Genomic DNA, 11152 nt, shown 5'->3' on the forward strand with positions numbered 1-11152 from the left:
GGATGAGAGAGATGCTGAAAAAGCTGCTGTTCAAACTCAGAATGAAACTAGATAGGACTAGATATTTTTGTGCAAAAGACTTGAAATAAGTGGCATGTAAGTCAAGATGCCATAATGTTCATGGTGACCTGACGTGACTCAGCTGGTTATGAGTAGCTGGTATGTGAAAGTATGAACTAGCTTGAAAGGTGAATCAAAGCTGAGAATTGTAACAAGCCCTTAATATTTAAGTTTGAAATGTTCGATTTCTGTAACTGTTGGAGTTTATACCTGCTTCTTACGTCCACAGACACAGGTTTCACCTTTTCTGCAACAGATGTTTATGCCATTACTTCATGCTATTTTTGAGGTGTTGCTCCTTCCAGCAGAAGAAAATGACCAGTCTGCAGCTTTAGAAAAACAAATGCTGCGGAGGAGCTACTTTGCTTTTCTGCAGACAGTAACTGGCAGTGGAATGAGTGAAGTCATAGCTAATCAAGGTAAGCAGTTCAGTTTCTTGAAGCATAGAATAGATAGGATAAGCATTAGATGGTTTTCTCGTCTATTAGCCTAGTTCCTGTCAAGTACTGTTAACTATGTTAAGGTAGAATGGACTTATGTAAATACAGTATTTGACTCTCTTGTTGCTTACCTGTTGTGCAAGAATTTGAGTTTGTGAAATCTAGCTATAATAGGCATATTCTTCTGACAGGTATTTTTTCTCAGCTCATGTGCAATCACTGTATCTATAAGGACAAGAATAGTGTATCCATCCTCATGCATCATTGTATTTGAAGCGGAGATCATGCAATACATAAGAGTGTATAGCAATGTTCAGAGTATTGGGCAAGACTGCTCACAGCTGCCAGTATTCATTGTGTTCATTTTCTGAAGGACAATTAGTAACTTCTGTAACTTTTGTCAGCAGTTTTTTTATTACTGATCTTGTTATCTATGATAGGTGGCATCATGTGACTTATTACATATTTGGTTACCAGACTTTCCTCACCCTTTGTAGCCAAGTACAAATTAGCGCTTTTCGTAGCGGGAACTTGAAGTCAAATGTCCAGTTGTTTGATTCTTTAAATCTCTCAATTTGTATTCCATCAGAATGGCTAGGACTTGAAAAACTTTAGAGTGACTATGGTAGGTGGAGCTCAGAATTCCTTCCCCCATCTTAAAACAATGGTAATACCTGAAGGAAAGGATTTAGAAGTAGTGAGAGCATTCTTGAAAGAGGTATTTGGTAGTTGTGATGGGCAATTCTTAAAGGAATCAAACAGAAATAAGCATAGATGCAGCACAGAAATTATAAGTGATAAAAGTATCTTTCCATATATTGGAAGATAAGTGAACTATTTCAGTGCTGCTGAATTTTAATTAACTGCCAGGTTTGGGTAGAGAAGAAAAAATTTGCATTTGTAACCAGGTCAAAGTACCCCCCTCATGTTATATGTATTAAAGGCCAGAAGAGCAATTCAAATCTCCACACTTAAAAAGAAACAGATAAACAAACAAAAGTATAACCTAAATAAGAGTTGTCTTGCATCGTAGGGGAAACTTCCCAAAAATATTTGAGATATGTGCAAAAAAGAATATTTTGAAGTTGAACCATGTCTTCCAGGTCAGTATTTATACAAAATAGTGTAAGAGTACAGAGACTTTTTAGGCTGCAAGTTGAAATGACAAGCCCATTTTAATGTGTTTAAGGTGCTGAGAATGTGGAGCGTGTGTTGTTTACTGTGATTCAAGGAGCAGTGGATTACCCAGATCCTATTGCACAGAAGACTTGTTTTATTATTCTTTCCAAGTTGGTGGAGCTTTGGGGTAAGACTGACTTTCTGTAACTCCTTTGCAGCTGCTACTAACCATGAAGCAGTAATAAAACATGGAACGTTATTTTTTCTTTTCAGGAGGTAAAGATGGACCAGTAGGTTTTGCAGACTTCGTCTACAAGCATATTGTCCCTGCATGTTTCTTAGCACCTTTGAAGCAAACATTTGACTTGGCAGATGCCCAGACAGTACTGGTGTGTATTATGGGTGTTTTTTTGCTTTTGTTCTTGTGGGGCAGATTCAAGCAAAGAAACCTATAATGGTCATGCAGTATTGAAGATCACTGTCTCACAAAGTTCCTCATGTTTTTTATTGAGGTACCTGGATGATTAATTATTGAGTATTGTGGTACTTCCTTCAGTACTTCACCTACTCACCAATATCAAGGTAGAGAATCATACATCTGAGTACTTAACATTGACTTGTATTACCTACTAATGCTCAGTGAAAGTGAAGACATAGGTGGTTGTTCCTCAGCTCATTTTGGGTTCAGCTGTGAGAAATTTTGTTTTGTGGAACAAAAATTGAAAGGTTGAGGCTCAGTTAGTATTGTGTGAGGGTAAGGTGAAGGAATAATGGCATGAACTAGCCCTTGTGTTGGGCCTTATTAGGTTCTTTGGCTTTAAATACTTTATCAATAGACTAATAGAACAGTCTAATGTTATGTATTACATTGCAGGCTTTATCAGAATGTGCAGTGACGTTAAAAACAATTCATCTCAAAAGGGTAAGCTTCATAATACTTTGCAGGGATTAACTCTTGCAGGTTTCTTTCTAGTGCTTTTATCAATTTCTCAAGCTAAGATACCTAATAGGGTGAATTACTGTTCTACTCTTACATAAATTAATAGGATGACCACTACCATCCTGTGTAGGGACATAGTAGTTCTACCTCTTGCTAAATTACTAAAAATACTGGCACTTTATTAAGGAGAAGAGTCTGCTCGCTTGCTTGTTACTGTGTTTAACTGATGAAGTGGCATCTTTCACTTTTCAGTGTAGTACTTTGACATAAAAGAGCAATTAGAGAGGTACTATAGAGTACTTCTGTGAAAACTAAAGGTATCTTTTGATGTGTAGAAGACTAGATTAAGAAACATGGAAAAAATGGATTTTGCTTTGTCTAGGAACTAGAAGTTTATAGTATATTTCCATGTTTAATGGGAAATCAAACAGTTTCTACGTTTGTGTTACTGTTTCCTGCTACACCTTTAACTTGCTGGCTAACTTTTCTGTCAAATGCAAATAAAAGTCAACACAACAAATGTAAGAAGTTATAAAATGGCAGAGAAGAGATTGTGTTTTAATTGAGGAGAGCTTCTGAGTTTGTTCCTTTTTTCCTAAAAGCAATGAAGAGTTAAATCTGTAGGAAATCAAGCTTTGGTAAATAACTTCCTATTACAAATACTGTTTCTTTTAGCAGTGCAAATACAAATATAGGAAAACAATCTTTTCCCCTCATATGAACTGTGTATCATGTTCTAGTTCTAGGTTAACTTGTGTGAATTAATAAAGTTGATTCCCTTTCCCCTGGTATTGGGGTACGTATTGGGTCATGTTAGTGTACTACTAGTGTACAGTAATCCTTGTGATGAGAGGTATCTGGTGAATGCAGATAAAGAAAACAAAAACTAATGTGCTGACCAGAACAGACCTGCTTCTTTTAAAGGTTTGGAAGTTCCATGTTATTACTGTTTAGTCCACCATAGATTACACAGTTGTTACAAGAAGAGAAACATGGTGCTCAGGGGAGTAGTATGGTAAAGCAGTTGGCAGATACTAACTGCCAATTTTTTTTTTCCTTTCCTGTGTCAGACAGTGAAATTAGGGCTGCCTTCTTAGTTAACTGACTTTTACAGTTGACATGTCACAAATGCACTGGCTGTATTATATTGTAATTCTTACTTCAGTGCAATTTTCAGTACGTTTTCTGCTATGTAACAAAAAAGAGCAAATTGCGGTTGAATCTTTAATGTCAAGGTTGAGAAAACTCTTTCTTTGCTAACAGCTGAGAATAACATGAGCATTTGGTATTTGATATTCATAATTTCTCTGTAAAATAGTCATGTAGACAGCCTGTTTTCAGACTCTCCTGTACCATACAGTACAGGGCTCTGATTTTCCACTTTTGTACAAAAATATACCTGAGAAAATTGTGTGCTGCTTTTCTTTAGGGCCCTGAGTGCATTCAGTATCTTCAGCAAGAATATTTGCCTTCTTTGCAAGTAGCTCCTGAGATAATTCAGGTAGGAATTCTTAAAAGAACGTTTGGAAAACTCTTTAACAATCATAAATGTTAAATGGGAACAAAATGAATACTGCCAAAGGTAACCTCCTAGCCCTTCAGTAAATCTTACTCTGATATTGCATATCAGAATAGGATTAATTTAGTATAAAGAGTAAAGTTACTGCAAGAGTACCTTGGGGGAGGAGAGGAGGGAGGAAATAGTCCAGTGCATGTGACTTTCTAAGCCATTTTCCTGCTTTAATTCAAATTTTAACTTGAGGGAAAAAGTATCAGAATACTTAAAGGTAATGGCTCAAAAGTAAAATGAAGAATACTGAATGTATAGACAGTGTGGTGATAAAGGCTGTATCCAACACTACAAAAATTTAAGCCACAGCACTGGTTCCACTGTCAAAAACGATGTACAACGTTAAGTGTGGGGTTTTGTGTGCTTGTTTTGGAGCAGTGTAAGAGGATTCTTAAAGGTGAAACTTTATACCTGACCACTGCTTCAACATGAAGCATTGCTAGCCATATGGTAAGCATCGCCACGAAGGAATCGTTAGGTGAACGCTGACAATTTTAATTGCGACAACTTTAATTGCAGCTAGTTTTTGGATACTGCGGTCATTGGGTTTGCTGCATCAAGGGACAATTATACTCATTATAATGATTTAAACTGTAGAACTTTTAAATGACGTTAAATATCTGTAAGGATCAAGTATTATCTCTTGCTGGTGCCCTAGTGTTTTCTGATTTCAGATTAGAATTTTTTTGAGTGACAGATGTTCTGCTGTAATCTAGAGTCACTTAGCATGTACATAATACTTCTTAAGCTTAAATGTTCATCTGAATTATTCATTTCAAAGCCACCAAAAGTTACTGGAAAAGTTAAAGGTTTAGAATCTCCTTGATTGCACTCCTTGTAGATAGTCCTGTTTCTGTCTACTCAGCTAAAAGTGCGTATGACATCCTGTATTTAAAAATAATTTTTTCACCCCAGAATGCACTTGGCCTGTCACAGCCTTTTACAGTTTTCTATCCATAACATGCTTTGGTTGAACATTAGGGAAAATACAAACTAATACCAACTGCTTTATGTACAAGGTATTCTATATGCTCCTAACATATTTCAGGTTCTCTTGCTTCATTTAGTTATTTAGTATTTCTTTATTCTCTCTTACAGGAGTTTTGTCAAGCACTTCAGCAGCCTGATGCTAAAGTTTTTAAAAATTACTTAAAGGTAAAGATCTTATTTATTTTTTCTTTAAATAGCTTTTAATTCCATTTGGATTTCATCATACAATTCAGTCATGGGAGTGACCTGAAGTAAAACTGAAATATTGAAATACTGCATTTATTAAATAGCTTTAACTATAGGGAATCTCCAAGTATTAAAAGCAGTTATTTGGAAAGAAGGAGCTAACACCACCACCACCACCAAACCTGTATCTGTAGAATTGTCACCTCAGTACCTTGTCAGCTCCTAAATAGCTTGGTATTCTTGTGGCTTATGTTTAATAATTGAAATAATTAAAAGTGATGCTGTAATGGTAAGAATGTGTCAGAATACTTCATTTTGAGGTCATAAGTATAATTGAGTAGCACTAGTCACATCCTTGAACCTAGTGTGTTAACCAGGATGTTAATCAAGAAAATGAGCTCTGTCAAACTAATTTATCTTACACCTCAACCATTCCATGTCTTATTTCCTTTGTCTTTAAAATGTTGGGTTTTAATTAACTTTTGACAGGTATTCTTCCAGAGAGCGAAGCCGTAAGGAAAGTACTGGAATCTCATGCACCTGTTTCCATAATCCAGAACTCTGGTTGTTAATTTATAAAAACGCTAACTCTTGTGCCATTCAAACTGGTTTTGGTTTTAAGGAAAGTTGCTTTGTGCTCACATCAGTACATACTTTAGCCTTTTGCAAAAAAGAGAAATGCAAATCCCCCACCTGTGTCTCAAACATGAAGGTATGTGACAACATGAAAAAGTATCTGTATACCTACACAAACTTTTATTATGTATAGGATGATTTAAGCTTATGCTGTAACACACACAGTAATGAAATGACACGTATTTTTGAAATTAAATGTAAAAAAACCCTTCAGACCATAGCAATGGTTATTAAAATGTGTACATTTTTGATACCAAGTAAAATGTTTTCATAAGACATAAAATTCATTTGTTCATGTATGGTGACATGAAAATAAAACAATCAAAGTCATTCTTGTAGATAGTCATTTCATTGAAGTTGTCTTAATGATAAAATATATATATACCTCCTATAAAACAGATTGGTTTAATAAATGATTTCATTTAAAAGTAGCATCTGGTTCTATCTTTTTTATTAAAAAATAAAATAAAATTTTATCCCATGAAACATTAAGTCTCCTTGAATCATTTTGATTGAACCTTTGGAAGCTACACCATCCTTTAACCTTCTGGCTGTTACATTTGAGTAGAACCTTGCAAGTTTTTCTGGTGCTTGGCTAATAAATTGTATTGCAGTCTTGCATGTGGAAGGTGCTGACAGAAAGAAAGAATTGCATTCACTGCAATATTTCAGTAGGATCAATGGTCTGTACAGAGATTTTAGTAGAGTGTTGCTACTTCTGTCCCAGAATTTATCAGTTGCTGAGTTTGTTTTGATTCCATGATGGTTTTGTTGCTACTTCATAGGGGCAGGGAAAGCTAGGAGTCTTCCCATGCATGTGATTTAATCCTTAAGAACTGAGGTCCATAGTAAAAAGCTGACTGACCTCTAGCAAAATCAGATGAGCATTCCTCCAGATTGCGTGGTGCTAGGTTCTCCAACCAATTTAAATGGAAAATAAATGAGAAGGTGTGTCAGAAACAGCAGCCAGGAGTGGGATATGGTGATGTTTTGAGGGTACTCACTGCCATTCCCTCCCTTTCACTGAGGGAAGAAAGTAGAGAGCATTTACTTTTACTACTCTTCAATAGAACAGTATCACTTCTGTAAGATTTTTATTCCCGATTTTTGTGTGTTGATCAAGTGTTTCTTGTTACTTAATTTGTTTTATCACAGATGAAGTGCTTATGATGCTTTTTATACTTCCTAGTCTCACAATCCTCTTTCCCTTCCTTTGCTGCCATAGCAGTGCTAGAGGCCCTTGGGGTCTGATACCCATTTCACTTTCTCCTGTAGCAATAGAAGCCTTCCATCTCTGCTCTGATGCTTTGCATAAGCTGCTGTGTTCCTGGACCTCCCAGCTGCCCGTTCCCAACTCAGGGGGCTGCACCCCTGGCCACTGCAGCTATTGCAGGGTGTTTGCTGCCAGTCTTCTGTTTGGCTTGTTTTCCTTCCCCTGCTGTTGTAGCATATTTACCACACAGAGGGAAGAGCTTTCACTAGGCAGATTATATGAAGCAAAGGTCTTCTTGTCTTCAGCAAACATATTTTGGTTTTAAATCACAGTGTCATTGTAATGGAGTCACTCTTAGCTTTCATACATTATTTAGACTTTTGCCTTTGGAAGTAAGGGTAGTCCTGCTGCTTTTAGTACTGCATACAAGCAGGGAAAAAGACTACACTTCCTGTTAGTATAATTGATTGTGGTGTTTGTCTCACAGAGCATGATTTAGCTATAATTAAATTACACGCTAATGAGAAAAGTCTTTAAAATGGCCACTGCCAAAATAGATGGCACTCCCTCATTCCCACTGTCCCCCTGTAGCTTCCTCTGTGCCAAATATGATGCTCGTCTAACTCCATAATTAGCTATTCAGGAAGCTGAAGTGGCAGAAACACTTCCCCCTCAAAACATGTTGTCCGCTACAGTGGTGTCAGGTGGGAATGGATGTACAAGAGTGCAGGAGCAAGCTGTAAGTGGCAGCCATCAGCCTGGCTGTATTATAAACTTGTACCCTGCCCTTACATCTGTAACTGTAAGAGTATCCTGCAAGATGAATGGTCAGGTAGTCTGGAGCTTCAGAGAAACAAATTTGTTTCAGCCTGAAGAATTCAAAAACAAGTGTTTCCTCTTTCCTATGCTTTGACCCTGCTGAATCCCATTGTAATCTCATTTGGCAGGCACTATTTGCCATGTTGACTGTCACTGCTCAGCTCCTTATCTTCCATGTGCTTTTGCATAGTTTCCAGGAGTATCTGCTCCATGATCCTGCAGGGCACCAGCGTGAGCCTCGCTGGCCTGAGTTCCCCAGGTTTTTGCCCTTTTTAAAAATGAGGGTTATGTTTCCCTTTTCCAGTTACTGGAAATTTCACCAGACTGCAGTGACTTCTCAGATATAATGGATAACAGTTTAGCCACTTCATCCACCAGTTCATTCAGGACCTGCGGATGCATCTCATCAGGTTCCATGGACTTGTGCACATTCAGATTCCTTAGGTGGTCTCCTGCAGTGGCTGGTTCTTCATTCTCCTGGTCCTTGCCTTTGTCTTCTGTGGCTTGGGTGGTGCAGCTGGAGCACTTGCCAATGAAGTCTGAGTCAAAAAAGCCATTGCATACTGCAGCTTTATCCATATACTGGATAACCAGGTCTCGCATTTCCTTCTGGAGAGGGCCCACATTGTCCCTAGTCTTTCTTTTGTCACCAATGTATCTGACAAAACTTTTCTTGTTTCGCTTGTCATCCCTGGCCAGATCTTATTCTGTCAGGGCTTTAACTACAGACTGCTGAATTCGTGAACATGAATGAGAATCCAAATACAAGAGAGGTGAAGAATACCAGAAGTTTTACTAATTTTTTGCTAATGCATTGAAAAGAAGTGGAAGGGAGCACAGTAAAAATTTCGAGAGTTAAACTAATGACATTTTCCTCTTTGGTGTCAGTTTTTCCAATTGCTGTATCGAATGTACCATTTTCCTGTGATTCATACAGTGAAACATTTAAAGGCTAGAGAAGATCCTCCTCGCATAAGGATCACTGATTATGTTACAAATATACCCTAGAAAAATGGACAATTTTAATCATGCAAACTATATGAATCATCTTCATTTATGTAAGACCTGTGGAAAGCACAGGGGCTGGTAACTGCAGTGAGAGAGGTGGCAGGCAGGGTGACATTGGAGCTGAAATACTCCAGGTCTTAAGTGAATGAAGTCCTGGGGAACCTGGTCTGAAGTCAGCACTGACCCCCTCTTTGGACCAGAGACTCCCAAAGTCCCATCCAGCCTGAATGAGACTGATTTAAAATGACCGGTTCCAAAAAGCATCAACAGAGACTGAGCCAACAGCTTGGTTTTATTCAAAAGTAGGAGTAAGTACATGTCCAACATACAAAGGAAAGTTCACTGGCATTTTCCTGATTTTGAGAGGGCTTTTGCTAAAATCCATATGAATGAGCCCATGAATATTTCTGGAGACAAAGCTGCCTCATGGGGATCCACCTCATGAAAAAAAAAGCGGCTTGAAAACCTGGGTACAGAGGAGAGGGTGGCAAAAATAAACCGCGTAACTGCTGAGGGGCACTGCACCGATTTGAAAGATGCGAAGACAGAACACAGATATGGTGTGGAGCTATTCCCTCTGTAGTGCAGAGTCATTATGAAAGAAAGCTTTAATGCCAAAAAATGGGGGATGTGAATTAAGTAATTACGATAACAGCATAAAATGTATCAAAGTCAGTTTATCAGTATCACTAAGCAGAATTTGGAACAAGCTTAGTGCCCTCTAACAAGTGAACCAGCGGAAGTCTGGACTTGTGATAAAGCCTAGGAAACATGATAATAGCAATGAACAATGCCCATAAACAAAAAGTTGCTATCTTTTGTATGTCCGTTCCTCAGGAGAATAGGCTTCTAAGATTTGGGAAGATGATAATTCCAAACAGGAACTACAGAGGATCGAAAATAAATACTGGGTGGAGAAGAGATTCAGAGCAGCCCTGAGGAGAAGGACGTGCAGGTGTTGGTTAATGAGAAAATCAACATGAGCTGGCTTCAGTGTGTGCTCACAGCCCAGAAAGCCAACCGTGTCCTGGGCTGCATCAAAAGAAGTGTGACCAGCAGGTCGAGGGAGGTGATCCTGCCCCTCTGCTCTACACTCAGGAGCCCCACACCTAAATACTGTATTCAGCTCAAGCAGGTCCAGAGGAGGACCATGAAGATGATAAGAGGGCTGGAGCACCTCTCCTATGAAGACAGCCTGAGAGAGCCGGGGTTGTTCAGACTGGAGAAGAGAAGGCTCCGGGGAGACCTTAGAGCAGCTTTCCAGTGCCTAAAGGGAAGCCACAAGAAATCTGGAGAGGAACTTTTTACAAGGGCATGTAGTGACAGGACAAGGGGGAATGGCTTTAAACTGACAGAGGGGAGAGTTAGATTAGACATAAGGAAGAGGTTCTTCACTATGAGGGTGGTGAGACACTGGCACAGGTTGCCCAGAGAAGCTGTGGCTGCCCCATCCCTCGCAGTGTTCAAGAACAGGCTGGTCGGGGCTTGGAGCAACCTGGTCTGGTGGAAGGTGTCCCTGCCTGTGGCAGAGGGGTTGGAACTGGATGAGTTTTAAGGTCATCAAATAATTCTGTGATCCTAAAAGACAGTCTTGGGTGAAAAAAAAAAAAATATTTTGGCTATCTTCCCACTACAATTATGTTTAAATTACATTACGCGTAAATTATAAAGGATTTTTTCCTTATACAAGCTATACAGACCATTTATTAGAACAGCAGCATTACTGAAAAGACGAAAATAAAAGGCAAGAGATAAATCAGCAAGTAACTTTGCTGTAAGACATTTAAGTAAAAAAGAAGTGGGACCACGAATGTTTGGAAATTACTAAGTCTTGTGAGGTTTAAAAAGGGTGAAACTGAGTAAAATTATACGGGGCGGGGAGACATTGCTCCGGGATACCCCCTGAAAAAGCACCAACGAGGTTCTCGCACGTAAGTGTAACTTTCAATGGTCCCCGGGCAGGGGGAAGCGCGGCTGCCCCGCCTCAGGAGGGGGGCGAGGAAACGGAACCACCGGTCAAAGCGGTTACACAGCAAAAACCCCACCACGTAAATCCTCACCGGAACCGGGCTGAGCTCGGTTTGAGCATCACAGGAGCTAAAAGCCCCAGCGCGACCATGTTTAAGGAACATCCTACTTCCATTTTTAGACGTTTCGCTGTTTCGCGGTCC

At 39.0% G+C, this 11152-nt stretch overlaps 1 protein-coding gene across 1 annotated transcript in view; it reads left to right on the forward strand.

Moving 5' to 3' along the window:
- XPOT (exportin, tRNA) overlaps positions 1–6393 on the forward strand; it is a 24180-nt gene extending 17787 nt beyond the window's left edge. Inside the window, exons 18-24 of the mRNA XM_010010776.1 lie at positions 290–479; positions 1690–1806; positions 1893–2008; positions 2494–2541; positions 3989–4060; positions 5228–5284; positions 5795–6393. Coding sequence (XP_010009078.1) covers positions 290–479; positions 1690–1806; positions 1893–2008; positions 2494–2541; positions 3989–4060; positions 5228–5284; positions 5795–5821 — 627 coding nt within the window. The 3' untranslated portion in view covers positions 5822–6393. The remainder of the gene's footprint in view (positions 1–289; positions 480–1689; positions 1807–1892; positions 2009–2493; positions 2542–3988; positions 4061–5227; positions 5285–5794) is intronic.
- Positions 6394–11152: the final 4759 nt, after the last annotated feature.

The sequence above is a fragment of the Nestor notabilis genome, unplaced genomic scaffold (assembly GCF_000696875.1).
Source record: "Nestor notabilis isolate BGI_N333 unplaced genomic scaffold, ASM69687v1 scaffold13533, whole genome shotgun sequence".
Classification (NCBI taxonomy): Eukaryota; Metazoa; Chordata; class Aves; order Psittaciformes; family Psittacidae; genus Nestor; species Nestor notabilis.